The sequence below is a fragment of the Cyprinus carpio genome, chromosome A24 (genome assembly GCF_018340385.1).
Source record: "Cyprinus carpio isolate SPL01 chromosome A24, ASM1834038v1, whole genome shotgun sequence".
Taxonomy (NCBI): Eukaryota; Metazoa; Chordata; class Actinopteri; order Cypriniformes; family Cyprinidae; genus Cyprinus; species Cyprinus carpio.
Genome location: NC_056595.1, coordinates 6445817 through 6467121, shown reverse-complemented (window position 1 = coordinate 6467121; position 21305 = coordinate 6445817). Strand labels below are relative to the sequence as shown.

At 36.4% G+C, this 21305-nt stretch overlaps 1 protein-coding gene across 1 annotated transcript in view; it reads left to right on the top strand.

Annotated features, from left to right (window-relative positions):
- Positions 1-2041: 2041 nt before the first annotated feature.
- The window catches only part of LOC109049310 (probable G-protein coupled receptor 158), a 31464-nt gene continuing 12200 nt past the window's right edge, over positions 2042-21305 (top strand). Inside the window, exons 1-2 of the mRNA XM_042714889.1 lie at positions 2042-3562; positions 17524-17635. Of these exons, the coding sequence (XP_042570823.1) occupies positions 2718-3562; positions 17524-17635 (957 nt within the window). The 5' untranslated portion in view covers positions 2042-2717. The remainder of the gene's footprint in view (positions 3563-17523; positions 17636-21305) is intronic.

The window sequence follows — 21305 nt, the reverse complement described above, 5'->3', positions numbered from 1 at the left end:
TTTCATTAATATAAGTATATTAGTATATTTAAGCATTAATATTAGTTTTATTAATATTATTTGAATATATTATTTATTACTATTGTTTTTTTGTTTTTTTTTTTTACCCCTCTATCTGCCTGGTCTTATAATATCTGGAGTCTATTAGGGTTTTCATACAGCATGTTTTGTCAATTAGGTACTTTTATTTTATTTAATGACATTAAATTGTAGAAAAAAGTTTACACACACACACACACACACACACACACACACACACACACAGGTAGAAATGTGCTTCCCCACTTATGCAGCAAGTTGTCATTTGAAATATATTTAAAACAATGACAACAACTAAAGGCTTTTAGTCTAAAAGTAAAATTATAAAACCCAAAACACTTGATTACTCAAGAGCTACTGTATTCCAATGATACTGCACATTTAATGTTGATATGATGATACAGCAGTTTTTTTTTTGTTTTTTTTTTTTTGTTTTTTTGAGGATAATAATATCCCAATTTAGGTGTTTGAAACCAAAAATACTAGGTCACTGTCACAGAAAACAAGCATGTGTAGTCAGACTTTTGACTCAGAACCTTCTAATTACAGCTACTATATATTTAAATTATCTATATAACCTTTGTAAAGATTCACAGTGTGAGAAGAAGCCCCTTTTAAATAATTCCTGTCAGGAGCTAAACATGTACCATGCTTGTATATATGATCTGTATTTTATAACAATGCCAAAATGATCTTGTCAGATTTATTGATTACGTGCATATATTTCCAGTTATGAACATATGGTTCAGAGACATACATTTCTATGAGGAGCTCTGGTAGGCACGAGCCGTGGCGTGTACCTCTGTAGAAAGGGATGGCATCACAATTGTTTGCTCTGTGTGCCGATGCAGTTCATTTAGACGCTTGAGTCATTTGCGCCCCTGACGCACGCGTTTAGTTTCCGTACTGAACGTCTCACTGTTTACAGATCTGGATTAAGCGCTCGTGCGGTGATGACTCATATTGCACCATGATTCACATCCTCACGCAGTCGCATGCATTCATCCTGTGCTGTTCGTTTCACTGCAGTATTTCCCCCAGTGAGCGTCAAGCAGTGCTGCGCACTCGATGTCTCCTCGAAGCAAATAGCTCTGTCCAGTTTGTGTAGGCTATGTTTAATTCAAGAATGCATGTTTGATGGGTATCACAGTATTGACTTGAAATTTGTATTTAAATCAGCGTTATGGGCCGTTCGCGCACAGCGTGGCGGAGACGCGTTTTGAAACTGTTTAAAACTTGACGCGACGCTTTAAGTAACAGCGTGCCCGCATCCAAAGTCCAAGACGTCCGTCTGACGCATTTCTACACAGACAGAAATAAACAAAGGCACAGACAAAACGCTAGAACGCGTTCTGTGTGACTGTGTCTGTATCAGAAACAAACAGACGGAACGCAACATTGTGGAAAATCTCGAAATGCGGTTCTCGAGCACTATTTTAACTCGACTGGCGTCTGAAAAATAAAATAAATTAAATAAACTAAACACATAAATAAACTCTTGAGATTAGACGCTGAACAATTAAAAACAGCGCACGGTGCGCAACGGAATGAACCCGAATTTACGCAGGGGTTTTAAGGCGCGTTTTGAACAGCTGAGGGCGTCTTAACGAGGCGAGGTTAGAAATAACAGCGACACACGACAATGGTGAAAAACGTCCGTCATACTTCTCTCATAGACCACCAACAACAACAACAACAAAACCGGCCGGAAACCAAGAACGCGTTCTGTTTTTATGATGAACAACCACGGCAATTCGTTTTTATTGTTCCCTCTCAATACGAGCTCGGAATTTAAACAGCGTCGCTCTGTTGACGTTTATGCAGTATGTTTATAGCAGAGCTGTTATAAATCTACTCCTGCCCAAAACGAGCATCTATTTGTACCGAAACCCGAAACCTTAATGTGAATTAAGGATTTTTTTTTCTCCTTTTTTTTTCAATGTATTTCCTTTCAGTACTGGATAGCTCCTTCAGTTCTACAAACACGCCCTCCGTCAAATGACTGACAGCAGAAATGACCATACACCGATCAAGGGCACTTCCCCAAACCCAATAAGGTGATGAAGAAGACGGGATGTTAGTAGTGTTGAGAAGTCCGACTCATATTCTCGAATCGGTTCTTTCAACCAGTTCACTGCAACCGATTCGTAACACGTGGACTGCGCTCTGACCGAACGAGTCTGATTTGAAAACCGGTTCAAATGCTTCGTTTAAAAGAACCTATTTAATGAATGATTCCTACGCGAATTGGACATCACTAGATGTTATAGCGAATGGTTGTCATGCTTTAAGACTGGAGTGGACGAAAGAGGGCGGAGTGTGTTTGTCATTAAGTGTGAAGTACTGACTCCCTGCCCCCCCCATCTCTTATTCGATCACGTCTGTTGTGGTCCAGCATCATATTGGGGGGAGAGCGTCGGGGATTCTGCACATCTGCTGCGCTCCTGCAAGGAGATACAAGACAGAGTCAGCATCACTTACACAAACAACGCCAATGTATCTGAAGGGAAAGGGATTACCGATGCAATAATTGTCTTCTGACCAGGAATCGGGTATCCGAAATGCGTGAAAATCCACAGGTGAAAATGCTGTGCTGATTTGATTCATTCCAGCTGTGATTTCTCGCATCAGAATTGGTGAACTGACGCTTGTAAGGTAAAGGAACGGGACTGAAGGATATGGCCATATACCGGATATCGTTACTCTTGCAAGTGGGATTTGTTATAGGATCAAATTATAGATATGTGGAACATGATCGGGACCTAAAAGCAAAGCTGCCCAATTACAATACGCACAACAATCAGCAAGCGCACCTCCGGAAACTCCATTCGGGTTTAGCGCTGAAGATTGAGGAACAGGTACCCAGAGTGGTGACTGCGTTTCTGCACACGGGGGATTCCTCCACCTTAAAACACGCCAACTGCTCCAGTAGATATGAGCTGGCGGTGTCGCGGGGAAGGACTCGCGGAGACGCGCATCACGCCATGCGCAGCGTCCTGGACACGGTCCTTCACGCCACAAACTTCCTCAACATGATCCTACAGACGAACAAGTCCAGACATCACAGCCCCAGACGCGATATGGAGTGGTACCACGCTCTGGTCAGGAGTATCCTGGAGGGAGACATCAAGATCCATCGAGCAGTGATCACCTTGAGCACCGAGTCCCCTCCTGAAGGGCCACCTGTTTACCTTCAGGCCACACGGGCAGGTGGAGAGATCATTCTCCAGGATTTATCCAGCACTGCCCACCATATATTGAAAATCAGAACTGCTGATACCGAGTGGTACCATGAGCATAAAAATAAAAAGAAAACCCATCTCCAAAAACGAGTGCTGAGTCAAGACTTTGCTTCTTTTGACGCGTCTGTGCGCAACGGAGAAAGTTATATTACCGACAAAACTCAGATTCACTGGTCAGCTCCGTATCTGGAGTGTAAAAATGGGAATTTCATTCCCAGATGGCTCCTGACACTGTCTGCTGGCTTCTATGGCCTTAAACCCAACCGGAATCCAGACTTCAGGTAACTTTGATAACATGGATTGTTCAGTTAATGTAATACTACATGATTAATGCACACTGAAAAAAAAAAAAAAAATGGTATAGAAATCATTTTTACTCAGAAATTTCCAAATTTCACAAACAATTATGAAGAAAGAGCAAGTAACACAATGAATTAAATGTGACATTTTGAAGTAGAATTTTCTTGTAAAACATAATCTAATAATCTTTATTTACAAGTTTAAAAATTTATTTTTTACAGTGCAGATTATTCACACAGAATCTGTTATTATGAGGATTACTGTTCTGTTTAGTATAAATTAGTCTTTTTTCATTTGGCAAATTACATCATTATTAGAATTAATTTGTTTATTTCTATAGTGCTTACAATAAAAAAAAAAAAAAAAAAAAAGGTTTAATTGCAACATTACCTAATGCAGTAGCAATAATTGTTTGTCATAGTCTTATTGTTCACGTTTTTGTACTTTATCCCTCAGATGCTATTGCTTAGTATGGCAAACCATCACTGCAGGTGTAGAGAGTGCTTCTAAAAATAACCGATGCTGGTTGCATAGAAGAAACCCCTTGGCCCCCAAACAATCAGCTCACTTCTCAATATACAACCACGGTCATTGGAGATGTTTAGGCTGATCAGGCTAACATGGTGGAGATGTTGTGTTCAAGGATCCTCGACTCTGTTCAAAGATGAGTTAAGGGGCGCTGATAACACTGGAGCTCAGAGACAGGAATATGGCTGTTTCCTGTTTACTAATTAATCCCACTGGTACCAGCACCATGGACAGCAGCCATGATTGTGTGTTATAAGCTGTTATTATGAACTATAGCTTCTTTTGGGTGAATCATCAATGATGTGATTGATTTGAATGCATTTATTGCATAGTTGGACTGTGGTATGTAAGAATTTACAGACCATGCTCAATTTGCAGCATCTTAAAATTCTCCAGTCTGTCGTCTAAATGAGGAAAGCCAGCGGAAGCCAGCGTCTCTCTGGGTTTGTTCAGTAGTTATGCTGTAATTTGTAACCTCCCTGTGCAGGTCGATATTTGGCCAAGGCTTCGTCTTATGATGGCTTGTATCCCCTGGGTAGTGAATTCCGAAACACTTGCTGGCAATGACATTAAGGTAGATGCATCCTCTTGTCTTTAGGCACACTCTTTGCCACCTACTGTATATTTATAAAGGGGCAATGGAGGAGGGAAGTAGTGTTCTCTAAAGCAATGTCTCCAGTCTTCACTCCCAGGATACCTTTCAGTCACTACGATAATGAATAAATAATGAAAGATGTACAACAGAAACCACATCAACCTCTAAAAAATCATACATATTAAGAAAAATGTTTCATCTATGAATTTTAAATTTAGACTTCTTATCTCGGACAACCTGATATTTATGAAGCAAAATGTCTGGGCCATGCAGGTGAAAAGTTAATTACATCTAGCTGAGTCTTTCTTCACTTTGACAAATTCCTTTATCTGGTGTAACTCGAGCAAATTGACACGTAGAGCACATGTATGATGATTAGTAAGTAGATTTGTACATTTTTGGACAAAATGTGAGAACGGTGCTCCCCGCCACACAATTTGAGGGTGTTGTGGTTGGTTGGCAGAATATCATTACATGGTTGCTAAGGTGTTCTGAGTGATTTTAGAATGTTGCTATATGGTTGCTAGGGTCGTCTGTGGTTTCTGGCCCAAGGTTCAATGATGTGATTATCATTATTTTGTCAGGATCTATTAATGTATTCAAAAATGCAATTCATACATACTGTGAATTGAATAAAACTCTTGCATGTTATAAATTTTTAAAACATTCATTCTGATATTTCTTGGAGGCATAAAGTCAGTGTGGGACAATTGTCTGATTTCATAATGAAGAGTAAAAGAATGATATGAAAAATCCATATGGTTCAAACAACATGTAGAAATATGCAGAAAAGTATACGTGAAACAGTGATATATATATATATATTAAAAGACTGGGTCTCTCCCAAGTTTTTAAGCGATTATTAGAAAATTAATAGGATCTGAGGATGCTGTTTGCTCTAAATCATTGGAAAAGAGTTTGCTGATTATAAGCAGTTGTCTGGTATAGGACTATTTATGAAATGTGGAGTGCTCACGAGATAATGAAACACAGTGGTAAACCATTCTAGAAGACCGAATTCATTTTACCTCTTGGCTTCTGATGAGCCACAGTAACTGTCTGTATGGTGAAGGATATGTCCTTCTCTCACAGATGCCTCTATTTTATGTAGCTGTGCATTTATGTATTGATTTCTCTTAAAGTGTAATGGGAGATTTACTTTTGAACTTAAAAATGCATTTCTCAGTTCTTCCACAACTTTGACCATATAGAGCTTGATTTGCAAGCTGGAGTACTGTCCCCAAAGTGCTACAATAATTTTGGAACTTCACAATACTTCAGAATGTTATAGTTTGGTGTAACATTAAGATTTGCCCTCTCATTCGTATTTAAATAACTGTTTGTGTACATTAAATAGATCTAAAGTTACCAGAGCTTGCAATCTTTCTCCTTTGTCAGATGTGAGTGAGCGTTGGATGGAGAGAAAAGTGAACTCTATTAAGGCTGTCCAGTCTGCCAGGGGCCTCTGGGGATACACAAATCCACAATGTCCTATTATAACCCACATGGGCCACATAGGGTCCTCTGCCCTACAAGCTCCTGCCAAGAGCCCAAGGGGGCCTGAGTTAGGAATAGGCCAATTACTACTGACATGGTAGTCTTAAAGAGACAGTGCCTTTTCTGTAACATCATGTTACATTTGTTTTCCAGTATGGGGTTTCAAGGGGTTTTCAAGCATCAAAACAATAAAAAAAAGTTTAACAGCTTTACCTTTTCTATACATTAGAATGTTATCTGTTGTATTCATTCATCCATCTGAACAAAAATATAAAAATAAAATAAAATAAAATAAAATAAAATAAAATAAAATAAAATAAAATAAAGACTATAATACATTTTTACCATGATTTACAGAACACATCCACTAAAATGTCATTCAGTGTAGCAATAGTTTACATACCAAAAATCCTGTCAGGCATATTTAGAACAAGAATCATTAGATTACATTAAAAAGAGCCCCCAAAAATGAATTAATTATAATTTTAAATCTTTACCAATCTGTGCCACTGTCCTTCAAACCACTAGCTTATACCCATTTGTCAGTTTTTAACAATTTAAAACATAATGCAATTTAGTATGTGTTATGCTGAATGACAATGGAACATTATTTACTCAGATTTTGACATTTTATTTTCACAGAAGTTATTTGAAACATTAAAGTAGACACTTTACTTGCATGTAATATTTTTTTCTATGTTTATAAAATCACTTTTGTAAGTTTAATTTGATGCATCTTTGACCCACTTTTGACCGGTAATACTGTACTTTAATATTAGATTTAAAATATAAAATAATAAGATATAAATTTACACTGCGGAAATTACTTTTAATTTTCAAAATAGTAGACAGTATATAGTGTATACAGTGCAGTTTAACTGGTATTCCATTGAGAACTTTGAAAATGGCTACTGTTAATATTGATGTCCTGTCTGAACTCTTGTCTGAACAAATCGAGTCCTTTGGGAGAAATCCATCCATTTCCTGTGTTAGCTGGAATTAGTGTGAACACGGTTTCTTGCTGCTCTGCTCAGTTTGAATTGAATTTCAGTTTAGTATAAAAAAGGGGGAGCTCATTAAAAAGAAAACGCATGGAGATGGATGTCACCTCTTTTCATCCACGAGCGCTGTTATGCTAATGTAGTCCAAAAAGAAAGGACGAGAGTTAGATAAAATTCAATTAGCCAACAAAACCTGCACAATGAAAAAAGAGACTGCTATACACACTCTCTAAAGAGCAAACTGTCATTCTGCCGTGGACTTAATGAAATATAGATGGATGAAGCATAGAGTATTTTTTAGTATTTGTTCAGACAGCGACAGAACCTCAGCTAGCTTCAAGGCACATGTCTATTGAATGGAAGATGATCTTAAAAGCATCCTCTTAATAAATCAAGTGCACTGAAGCATTATATTTTAGTATGATCTCAATGTCATGTTGTGCTTCTATTTTAAGGAAGCAAAATGAGGGAAATGTGAGGGAAATGCATTAGGTTGACAGGACGAGTTTTGCCTAATGTGACTCAAGGCCCTTCTTGTCTTCTGTGCTTTGACACCGGGGTCGTTCCATCAAGTACTGTCGGCCGTTATCAAAGTCTTTAATGTCAGTGCAGTGCAGTGACGGCATCTCTTTGTGCCCTCACATTTCAGCCCTTACCCGATTGCCATTACCCAATCCCATCAACAAACACTATCTCTTCAGCCATTGTTCCTTTACAAAGTAAATTGCTTTCATTTTGTATCTATGAAAAGATATTTACTGTTCTCTAAGACTGACAACTTTAGCAAAGGAAAAATAACTCTCAGTTTTTTTATTAGGAAAATATAGGAAATTTGTCATGCCATATGCCATTGTACCTTTGTGAAAACGAAGTACACTTAATTGTATGTATATATAAATATATACTGTATATATATACAGTAGAGAATTGCAGAGAATTGCACTTTGTAATAATGTCAGATTAAACATTATTCTTGAAAGTACATTTTAAAATAATATTTTAATAATCTTTTGCCATGCTTGAAAGAAGTACACTTACTTTGCTGTCTTGACTTACATAAGCACATGTGAAGTACTAAATTATATTTTTTACTGTAGAGTTATTTGATATTACATTTACAGTTTTCAAATGTTGTAAACATACCAAATTGCAACTTCATCATTATATGTATATTTGCAAATATATATAAGTACATGATATACAAGTTTCAATAGAAATGGCATATTAGCCTACCATAAATGCTTGTCAGTTTATTTAGCAGTACTTTATGAGATAATATAAGCATAATATTAAAGCTTGTCCTACTTAAGTGGGTTAAGCATGAAGCCTGGAGTAAGGATAATGAAATTCAGCTTTGCATCACATGAATAATTATATTTTAGCATAAAGCATAAATGCTTAGGTTAAAATGCACTATATTTAAAGATATAGTCCTACTTAAGTTCAGTAAAGCAATTTTAAATACAACTTTCAATAGAAATGGACGTAGTAATGAAAATACTGCTTTGCACTCTGGAGTAAGGATAATATTTTCAAAATATCTTTTAAAAGATGCATTAAGTGGGTCCAAATATTTCACAATATTACTTATAATAAATCAAAAAAATATTTTAAAATATATTAAAATAGAAAACCATTATTTTAAACTGCAATAATATTTCACAATATTTCTGTTTTTTTCTTTCTGTATCTCTGATGAAATAAATGCAGCTTTGATGAGCGTATAAGATTTCTTAAAAAAAAACAAAATTACAAATCTTACAAATTACAAATCCCAAACTTTTGAATGGCAATTTATACATTCATTTATACTAGCAAAACTCCTTTATATGGGTTACATCAGGCAGAAATTGCAATGTAGCATTAACATTTTGAATTTCCAAAGCATGGAGCAACGGAACATCCAGAAGTAGGAGATATCATGTAGGAATATCTGACATCCAGCTTTAAATGGAATACAACATCGTCGCTTTGTTGTTCTCTCTGATCAGCTGTTTGGTCATACAGGGCCCAAAATAGTCCTCAGAATGGAGATCTAATTAACTGCATCGTCTAGGTGCCATCCAATGAGGACACATCTTATCTTATTTGGCTCGATAACTGATATTTTGCTTCATTCCTACAAACAGGATTATACAATAAAAAAAGTATTTGAGGACATTAAAGGATTAAAATCTAACTTGGATTAATAGAGCAGATGGCTCTTTATCACCACTATGTGACATGGTATTACTGTTATAACAGTCATCACGATCTATTTTATTTATTTATTGTATGTTTGTAGTGTTTATTTGTATGGTCAAGTCTATTCGCTATTCACAAATTTAAATATAATATATAATAAACATAATAAATTATAATAAATATAATACATTAAATAAACTGATAACAATTTGTTTTTTAAAAAATAGTTAAGAGTCCTATTTTGTATCTTTTTTTAAAGTAAAAAAGTAAATTACATTTTCCTATGTAATGCTTCTTACTCTATAATGTATTATTCAAGCAAGCTAATGTGCTCAAGTCAGAGAAAATTGTTGACAGTTATGTGGTGCATTTTAACAAAATATAGATACCTTGATTGAAATACAATCCAATGTCACATTGTCTGCCACAGTAATTACCGTCAATTTATACTAATCACAATAATCAACAGGATTTTCATCATCAAGACAAAATGATGGCACTGTACCAATCCACTTTCTGTCTTGTGAGTTAATAACGGCAATACAGAGCCATGGGTCCTATTTGACCTTGGAGGAAGGATGTGACTTTCCGACGCTTGATGAACACGGTCGCTAAAATTAGCACACTTGCTTGGTCAAGGCTTCAATTAAGACGAGTAGAGACTATTCCATGACTGCAACTTCTGTGTCTGTCTGAGAGGAAGAAAGAGTAAAAGACAGGAAGCGGATAGAGAGAAACAGAGAGATCTATGTTACCTCAGGCACTCCTCAATGTTTTCTGATCTATAATTGCATGCCTGCAGGACCAGCGTTCATCACAGTATAGCCTACAATGTTTTTTCACCTGCAGTACATGAGAAAAATAGAGTCTGGAGGATTATTAGCATTATTTCCATATGCCTTTGATACTCTATATGCACATCCACTCACTTCCTTAACACTCACCGACTGGTTTTAGGAAGCAACTGGTTATACAAAACATCATATTTACAATAAGCATATTTTGATTTGGTATTTGATCTAGTCCATATCAAACTGTTAATGGAATAGTTCACCCAAAAGTGAAAGAAAAATATATTCACTCTCAGGTCATCCAAGATGTAGATGAGTTTGTTTCTTCATCTGAACATAATTTGGAGAAATTTAGCATTACATAACTTGCATCAAATGGATTCACTGCAGTGAATGGGTGCGGAGTTCAAACAGCTGAAAATTGAAGTGAAAAATTAAATGTAACTCCAGCTAATCAATGAATGTCTTTTGAAGTGAAAAATTAAATGTAACTGCATCTTACTCAAAGAAGTTATACATTGAATTGGCATTGGTAATGATTGCTTATATATGTCAAAGATTTCAAATGTTTATTCTGTTCATTTTTCAATGAATGAGCAAACCACAAAATATATGCTAGAAAGTGTGGTAAAAATAATACAATTAGAGTATGCTATTATTTGCAGGTCAAGTACTTTCTTGGAATATTGCTATTTTTATCCAAAACCGTTAGTAAGGGTTTCAGTAAGCAATCAGCATGTTTGTGTGACTTCAGCTTGCTGGGAAATTCAAATTGAATTATTTTTTTTATTTTTTTTTACTGCCAAAACTAATGCTATGATACATTTATTTAAAGTGCACATATTGTATTTTAAGTAGATTTTAATGTAACGCAGGCAACCAATTAGGCAGAAGTGGGTGTTTAGTAGATGCCAGGCACGCTTATCTTTACGGTTATTCTCTTGCTGGCTTTCTATGTTATTATGAAGCTACACAGCCACTTCAGGAAGCATTAACTTACTTGGCTCAGTTCCATAATGAAAACCTTGTCCAGAGGTCATCAATTATAACACTCCAGCCTAGATCCAGACCTAAGATTTGTTCTACCCAGACAGCAATCCAAACAATATTGCCCTGGTGGTCGCTCACTGGCAAAAACTCTTATTTCTTATTCAGACCCTGTTCAATTTATGAAGTAGCCTGTTTGCAGTAGAGTTTAATGAATTTAGTGTCCCAAATGAAATACTAAGCACTAATTGTATGCACTATGTACTCTATTATGTAGTATATCAATTATATGAAGTTATTTTGTCATCCAGCATCAGAGTATAATAGCCAGTTCCGGTACATAATTAAAGCTGCAACCATTGAGTGCATGAAGTGTCCAAAGTTTCACACTTCGTTTCCTTGGTAAAATAAGTACATCATCTGGTATTTGAAGTGCACTTTTTCTTTTTGGAATTATCAGTGTGAACACACTAATCACACTGTTTACTAAAAAAGCATCATAGAATAGTGAATAACTATAAGATTTCTGATGCCCCTTTTCTGTTTTGTTATTGGTTCACGACATGAATTCCTCCACATGACCACCATATAGCACACCAAATAAGAAAAAAGAAAAAGAAAAAATTATGTTATAGGCTACTATTCAGTGGCACACAACTCTGCTACTTACGGTGGCCCAGTAGTGCACAACACAACAACATTAAAAAAGCAAACATAAGTTAACAAAACAGCAAAATCAAGCCACAACACAGTATCTGTATCTTAATTTATGCTTTTTCTTAACTGGCACCTGATTTGCATTTGTTTTCAGCCCATCTGAACAGACAAATCGCATACGCAAATCAAATCAAATTCATATTGGTGTGAACAGGTCTTTAGATTACATGGGCATCTGTGCTTTATAATGTTATTTCTCTCAACTGAGACTGGGATGTTCCGCAAGCCTGTTCTTGATGTTTCAGCACATTGACAGCAGATGTGAGAATGCTGGTGCAGGCAGATGTGATGAGAAACAAAAATAAACATGCTGAAGAGAGATGCCATTAAAGATCATTCAGAGTCAGTCAGTTTCATTCTTTGAGTTCTTAACTCAAAGCTCCATTCAGCCAAATGATGAAGCCTTAAAACATTAAAGCATTTTTGTCAGGCTGTACTGAATAAGTCCATTGCTATCAGTGGTGCCTGCAGGTGTATGGCTGTATGCACTGTGTGTACCATGAGCGCTCAGACTGACCTGAGATTTGCCCCGCAAACATTTCGGCAGTCATTATAGGCCTGTGTGTCCCGTATTTCTGTTGACTGAACCAGCCATGCCATTAATTATGAATTTACCAGTCTTTTGCATGCCAAAGTCAATTTCTGCATATAAATATAACGCCAAATAGAAGCAGAAAATCATGCTATATGCACTTTCATGAGATCGGCTTAGCCTACAACAATTAATTTGTTGGCTGTTTTACAAATGGGAATACAACTAATTCATGACAATGTTTTACATTCAAGCTACCTGGAAAATTTATAGTGAAAAGCACTTTAATAAAAGAGTCTGGAATGCAATAAAGTCATTTTTTAAAGCTTTTTTTAAAGCATTTGCTGCATGGAGAAATTAAAATAAAATAGGCTAATAAATAAAAAGAAATGCAAGTGATCACATTGGTGCTTCCATGTCTGCAGAGTGCACTTCAGTTTCCACTCTCCACATAAACACTTGGTTATGCGTCTAATAGCGCACAATTATCTAAGATATACATTTAAACTAATATTGTTATATGCTTGAACTCTTTTATATGTAGATTTTATTTTAGGCAACTGGTGATGATTTGAGAAGGCTAAATTGATCAAACATATAGGCTATGACCAATTCACTGGCTGCTTGGTCGTTACTAAAAAAAAAAAAAACTTACATTCAACCAAAAAAAAGAAAAAAAAAAAAGAAAAGAAAAAAGAAAAACTGCTCCAAATGTTTTTCTAAATAAATTTGTAAAAAAATGAAACAAAATATAACCACTTTTCCATTGCATACAAAACTGAGCTATTTTAATAGCTGAAACAGTAGTATAAGCTTTTATTGGGAATAGGGGAAAAAAAGACTGCCTAGGGCCTATATTTGATGCCCGTGCAGGGCTCTAATCCACTTCATCCAGTGCTGTTTTGTTCTCTGTTTTGATCTGTGAGCATGCTCTTGATATATGTATTTTACCATTTTGTTGAGTTTAAAACGTGTGACACATTCGTTCTGCTCTCACTGATCATTTGGTACCCCCGAATGACATTGACAGTGACATAAACTTTGTGTTTTGCAAAGTTTGCTGCTTCAGCTGTTGTGGTGTTCATTCACATTGTTTCTAGATTATTGTGTATAGTTATCAGATGCATTTTAAATAATTGATAAAAGCTTAATTGGCCAAAAAATGAACTTTTCACCAAAAATGTATAAATAAATAAATCACTGATTTTTAATCCTGACACATACTGACCAGCTAACATTAATTGACTAATCATATCAGCAGTACATGTGAATGAGTACTAGTCAGGTAAAATCACTATCATACTAATTAGATTGTAAGAGCAGACTGATTGCTATAAAAGGAGGGAAGAAGTGCTTCCAATCATTGTGTTCTTGTTAGCAATAATTACCTCCAAAGAAACACATGCAACCATCACCGCTTTGCAACAAAATGGCCTCACATGCAGGAGCGGTTTTAGGATTTTAATATTAGGGGGGCTCAGCCCCCAATGTGGGGGTGGGGTATATATTATTTATTTATTTATTAAGATATGTCAGTTGAAAGTTGCTTTCAGAGAGCTCAAACATGCATCTTAGTCTGGGACTATAGCTTAAACCTTGTCTGTGAAACTGGGCATTAATATATTGTTTGTATACTAAAATAAGCAGAAACATAGGCCTATACAGTAGGATCTACATGCTCATCAAGTCAACCCCTGAATAATTTAATTTCAAATAATTTTAAATAATTAGATTACATTCATTAAATATTAATTTAGAATATAGACAAACCTTATTGTCTAGATTGGCATAATGTTTGATGTGCCCCATATTATTATTATGAAGCCCCCTAAAAAGGGCCTAGTGACGCCCCTGCTCACATGCAAGGAAATTGCTACAAAGAATATTGCACCTGAAAGAACCATTTACCGGATCATCAAGGACTTTAAGGTTAGAGGATCGACTGCAGTGAAAAAGTATTTGTGAGCAAGCACCAGGACCATCTCCTCCTGAGGAGTCAGCTACGGAATCGTGTCACCAGCAGTGCAGAGCTTGCTCCGGAAGGGCAGCAGGTTGGTGTGAGAGCAAGGAAGGATTGGACAGCAGAAGACTGGTGCAAAGTTATTTTCTCTGAAGCTCCCTTCTGTCTGTTTGGTACAGTACATCTGGAAAATATATTGATTAGAGAAGAAAAGGTGAATGCTACCATGAGTCCTTTGTTGTGCCATCAATGAAGCATCCTGAGACCATCCATGTGTGGAGTTGCTTTTCAACCAAGGGAGTGGGCCCTCTCATAATTCTGCCCCAAAACACTGCCAGGAATAAAGAATGGTATCAAAACGTCCTGCAAGAGGGACTTCTTCCAACGATCCATGAGCAGTTTGGTGATGATCCATGCATTTTGCAGCATGATGGAGCACCATGTCACAAACCAAGAGTGATAAAGAAGTGGCTCGAAGATCATTACATTGAAATTTTGGATCCGTGGCCAGGCAACTCCCCGTATCTAAATCCCATAGAGAACCTGTGGTCATTCCTCAAAAAACGAGTGGCCAAGCAGAAGCCCACAAATTGTGATAAACTTCAAAAACTAATAAGGCAAGAATGGATCACCATCAGTCAGGATTTGGACCAGAAGCTAATATCCAGCATGCCAGAGCGAACCGCAGAGGTTATGAAGAACAATGGTCAACGCTGTAAATATTGACTTTATTTTATTGGCAGTAAAAGCCTTTAAAACTTACATGCTTTTCATTGTTTTCCAGTATACCATAGAAATGTGGAAAAAATAATCTACAAATACTGAAGCAGCGAACTTTGCAAAACACAATTTATGTCACTGCCAAAACTTTTGGCCATGACTATATATATATACAGGTCCTTCTCAAAAAATTAGCATATTGTGAAAAAGTTCATTATTTTCCATAATGTAATGATAAAAATTAAACTTTCATATATTTTAGATTCATTGCACACCAACTGAAATATTTCAGGTCTTTTATTGTTTTAATACTGATGATTTTGGCATACAGCTCATGAAAACCCAAAATTCCTATCTCAAAAAATTAGCATATCATGAAAAGGTTCTCTAAACGAGCTATTAACCTAATCATCTGAATCAACTAATTAACTCTAAACACCTGCAAAAGATTCCTGAGGCTTTTAAAAACTCCCAGCCTGGTTCATTACTCAAAACCGCAATCATGGGTAAGACTGCCGACCTGACTGCTGTCCAGAAGGCCATCATTGACACCCTCAAGCGAGAGGGTAAGACACAGAAAGAAATTTCTGAACAAATAGGCTGTTCCCAGAGTGCTGTATCAAGGCACCTCTGTGGGAAGTCTGTGGGAAGGAAAAAGTGTGGCAAAAAAAACGCTGCACAACGAGAAAGATTGTGGAGAAGGACCGATTCCAGACCTTGGGAGACCTGCGGAAGCAGTGGACTGAGTCTGGAAAAGAAACATCCAGAGCCACCGTGCACAGGCGTGTGCTTTTGAACCAGAAACAGCGGCAGAAGCGCCTGACCTGGGCTACAGAGAAGCAGCACTGGACTGTTGCTCAGTGGTCCAAAGTACTTTTTTCGGATGAAAGCAAATTTTGCATGTCATTCGGAAATCAAGGTGCCAGAGTCTGGAGGAAGACTGGGGAGAAGGAAATGCCAAAATGCCTGAAGTCCAGTGTCAAGTACCCACAGTCAGTGATGGTCTGGGGTGCCATGTCAGCTGCTGGTGTTGGTCCACTGTGTTTTATCAAGGGCAGGGTCAATGCAGCTAGCTATCAGGAGATTTTGGAGCACTTCATGCTTCCATCTGCTGAAAAGCTTTATGGAGATGAAGATTTCGTTTTTCAGCACGACCTGGCACCTGCTCACAGTGCCAAAACCACTGGTAAATGGTTTACTGACCATGGTATTACTGTGCTCAATTGGCCTGCCAACTCTCCTGACCTGAACCCCATAGAGAATCTGTGGGATATTGTGAAGAGAAAGTTGAGAGACGCAAGAACCAAACACTCTGGATGAGCTTAAGGCCGCTATCGAAGCATCCTAGGCCTTCATAACACCTCAGCAGTGCCACAGGCTGATTGCCTCCATGCCACGCCGCACTGAAGCAGTCATTTCTGCAAAAGGATTCCCGACCAAGTATTGAGTGCATAACTGAACATAATTATTTGAAGGTTGACTTTTTTTGTATTAAAAACACTTTTCTTTTATTGGTCGGATGAAATATGCAAATTTTTTGAGATTTTTGGGTTTTCATGAGCTGTATGCCAAAATCATCAGTATTAAAACAATAAAAGACCTGAAATATTTCAGTTGGTGTGCAATGAATCTAAAATATATGAAAGTTTAATTTTTATCATTACATGATGGAAAATAATGAACTTTTTCACAATATGCTAATTTTTTGAGAAGGACCTGTATATATATATATATATATATATATATATATATATCCCAATTCTTAAATGAGGATAAATTTCATTGTACTTCAGTGGTTGTTTGTTCAGGGATATATATATAGTCCACAGAATCCCCATTTTTAAATGAGGATAAATTTCATTGTACTTCAGTGGTTGTTTGTTCAGGGTTAGAATGCTGCGTCTCTATAATAAAGACTATTACACATTGTATGTCTGTAAGATTCTGGAGTATTTGATGTCCTTTTCCTCCCTTTTTGAGTGCTGATGAGAGTGCAAAAGCTATCTCTCCTCTGCTGACTTCGTGAAGAGTAAGACCAGACTTATAAAGAGTGTATTGATCAGCTTATTGATAATTTGTTTACTGGGTGAATATATCAATCAGGAAAATGCAAAGTCTTAATGGGTACATGTAGACACACATACACATTGGCTGTTATGTCACTTAACAAAGACACATTATTTTTTTATTATTTTTTTTATTTATGTGAATAGACTTGTCAATCAATGACATTTTTGCTTGGCAATCAAAGCTGAAGAATCATTTTAGCACACTTTCAGCATTAAATTTACTTGTGTGAAGTACTGTAATCATATATTAAAATTAAAATAACAGTGTTTTACTTAAAACATTGAAAGAAACTTTCAGCTTCTTTACAGTTAACAATAGACTAATTTCCCTTTTTCTCTTGTGCTCTATAATATCATATAGGGGTGTTGTTCGTGTGGACGTCAGCCTGCAGGATGTGGATATTGATCAGTGCTCTGCAGATGGCTGGTTTGCAGATGCCTGGCCACACAGGTGCAACATCACCTCTATGGAAGTGAGTATGACTTCAAACTCTTGCTTCAATGTCTTGATTGCAAACACCAAAGTTTTTGTTTATATAATACATGCCAGGAGACCAGTCACACGTCAGTGGACTAAAAAATCTAATTAGAATATGACATTAAAAGAAAAGTGGAAGCCTTTGTGAAAAAGAGGTGCACTTGATTCTATAGAATGAGCATTTGTAGTGTGCTTCAAACCTAAAAGTATAATATAGATATTAGTAATACAATAAAAGGCCAATTAAATTAAAAAAGAGTACACTTTCATGACAGAGTTTTTCAACACATGTAAGTACATTTTTAAAACGTGCACTTCGTTAGTGTCAAATTATAAACAAATTGCATTTTAAATCATGTTTATGTTCTGATAATATTTTACTTTGCTTTAGAAGTACACTTATTTTAATGTGTTGAATAGCATACTAAAGCATGTTAACTGTTCAAAAAAACGGTTCAAAAAAACATTCTAAAGTTCAGCAAATTGCATTTATATAAATTTAAACTATAATAAAATTTTCATGTAATGCTGTTAAGTTAAATGTCTAAAAACAATAAATTCAGGTCACACTTAAATATATTCTTATAAAGTATATTAATTACTTAATAATTACTCTTTTGAAAACCTAACACTTTTTAAAATGCTATGTGTACTTTTTTTAACACAAGGAAGTATCCAACATGTTTTTCTGTTAATGAAACATAAAATGAGATGTTTAGCAGAATGTCCATGGTTCTTTATTCATATGAAAATAAAAACGTAAAGAAAAAAAAAAAAAAGCCATAAAGCTATAGGAATTGGATATATACATTGTTATGTCAGCTGCATCATGAGACACACAGAAACCAATGTTGTTTGACATCACTGATGTCAAGTAAATTATGTCAGAATGTACATTTTTGGACAAACTATTCCTTTAATATACCCATTTTGCAGCAGAACATAAATAATTTGAACTCTTCAGGACCTCTTACAGCAGTCAAATAATCACATCATTGCCGAACAGCATGCCAGCTTACATTGTGATTTCTGCTCTTGATTCATGGTTTGACCTTCTGGCTCAACAGTGAATGATTGTGCGGTGTCTTAATGCTGCTAACCTATATATATATATATATATATATATATATATATATATATATATATATATATATATATATATATATATATATATATATATATCTTTGACCTTCTGGCTCAACAGTGAATGATTGTGCGGTGTCTTAATGCTGTTAACCTGATGCTTGGAGGATTGCAGTTATAAAGAGAATAGATTTTAAGGTCTGGCTCCTTCATAATGGATGTGATGTAATAGATTGCACAGGGTGCACTAAATAATTGAGAAAGCTCTTAGTGTGCTCGGCCTCCTGATGGACACTGCACAGTATGCGTATGTGCGAGACACAGTCGAGCATAGCGCACATAGCGACACAGCATATTCACTTTATTATGCAATTGAATTGTGACCTCTGTCATAATAGCTTCCATCCACCCCTCGTAACACAGGTCTGGTGACGCTGATGCTGACTATAAATAGAGCTCAAAACTGCATTGCAATCAGGAGTTTCATTGTAATGTGATATAGCAGCTTTGTACAGGAGGGCCCTCGGATGCAAAAAAGCTGTATTTCACTCTCATTATCTCAAATGTCTGATGCTGAAACTGCAGCCTACATGTCACTCATCCTGTTTAAGCCAGACTAGAGATTTTCTACTTCATCAGACCAAGAATATCATTAGCGAAGACTTCCGGAATGTGTAATCCTGGACTGCATAAAGTATGCATTTAGCCATTGTGGTTGAAGGTTTGGTTTTGATTGCTAAAAAAATCCTACTATTGTAGACAAGCATCACTAGAATTATTGCTCATACTTGGGGTTAGTGATTTGAACAAATTCTAACCCTCAGTATTAAGCTTTGATGTGTAGCGTTCATACCACACAGGGAACTGAAAACATGACCTTGCTAGCATCATACTTAAAGTGTGGGCTACGGGAATGCAGCGCATTGGTAACCATCCAGTAGCCTAGAAACTTCAAGAACACCCTAGTAGTGCATTTTAAATGCAAAACTGTGGTTGCATTATTAAAAACACAACTTGAGCCATAGGAGAGACCAGTATGGACAATGATCAGGAGTTTCAATCAGTTGAGAGAGAATTTACTGAAGACGGTGGCCTCAGCACTTCCAATGGAAGAAGTCAAATTCAGAAATACAGCAATGATCAAAGAATACTTCAAATTAAAGAAATCTTGATCATCGTTGATACACTGTGTTCCTCATTCATATGCATGAAAGTTATTCATAAAAGTTATTTCATTTATATTCATGTAGATGCCGATATAAGTGCTGATCCATTCATATAGATTACTATTATGATGTCCTAATTCAGTTTTTGAAGGTCAAAGTTTTGGTGGAATGGACTTTTAATGGAGGGACAGAAATCTCTCAAGCTTCTTAAAAATGATTGATAACACTTTAGCATAGAGAACAATTCTCACTTTTAACAAACTTCTTAAAACAATCAAAGAAGGAGCCGGGAACTGGCGAACATTTAAACAAAAACTTTAATAATAAAATAAACACAAAATAGCATGACAAACCCTCGCAGACGACTGTCGCGCACAAACAGAAACAAAACACAAAATAAAGTCCAGGCCTGGTCCTCTCTTGTTCAACACTGTCATAACTCATCCTTTTATCCCTCCGGAGCTCCACCGTGGGACTCGAGAATGGTGAGTGGCGCAGGTGTGGCACAATAGCATTTACTCCACCCGCCCCTCTCGTCACAAACATATTGGCAGTTTATTAGCACTTATAAAGCGCACATTCTGCATGCCAATATTCTACATCCCCAATCCTACCCAATACCTAAACTTAACAACTAACTTATAACAGGCAGCAAATTAAGAGTTTATTGAACCAAAAGTCATAATTAATGTTTTGGTAATAGGAAGATTTGAACCTTAAAATAAAGTGTGAACAAAATATCTTCATTTGTGTTTCAAAGATGAATGCAAGATTTGGAACGACTCAAGGGTGAGTAATTGCAAGCATAATTGACCTTTAATAATTGATAGTAAAAATAATAAAAAATAAGAAGAGACCCTTCAGACCCTTTCAAACACACATCTGAAAATTTAAAAATGTTGCGGCATTTGTGTTGTTTTCAGCACTGTACACCCAACCAGACAAGAGTAAACAACATATCCTCTAGTGTTTGTAGAGTTAGTCACACAATCAGACCGAAATTAGACAAGACAGACAAATATTCGCCAGGGTATAAATAGCCTGTGGAAAAGCAGACAAACATGCATGATTCAAAGACACGCACACATTTTCTGTTTGGACTTTCCATTTGTTTATTTTGGTGAAAAAGCTGTGCTATTTTCAGCGGCACTTTGAATTGATCTCTTCTTGGTGAGTCACACACCTGCTGGTTTTGCATTGATCATACGCTGCTGTTATTGCTTCTTTAAGCCACTGAACTTAACAGATGAGCCTGTTCGTTTGAACCTCCTCTGAAGTTTGATATTTAGAAATACATCCGGTGGAGTAATTACTTTTCCTTCCATTTATGTCTCTCTGAAGGTTGTGTAAAAGAAAAAAATAAAGATTTAGTGTGAGATGAAATATCCGTTGAACCCTTATTTTGCGCTCGCTGTA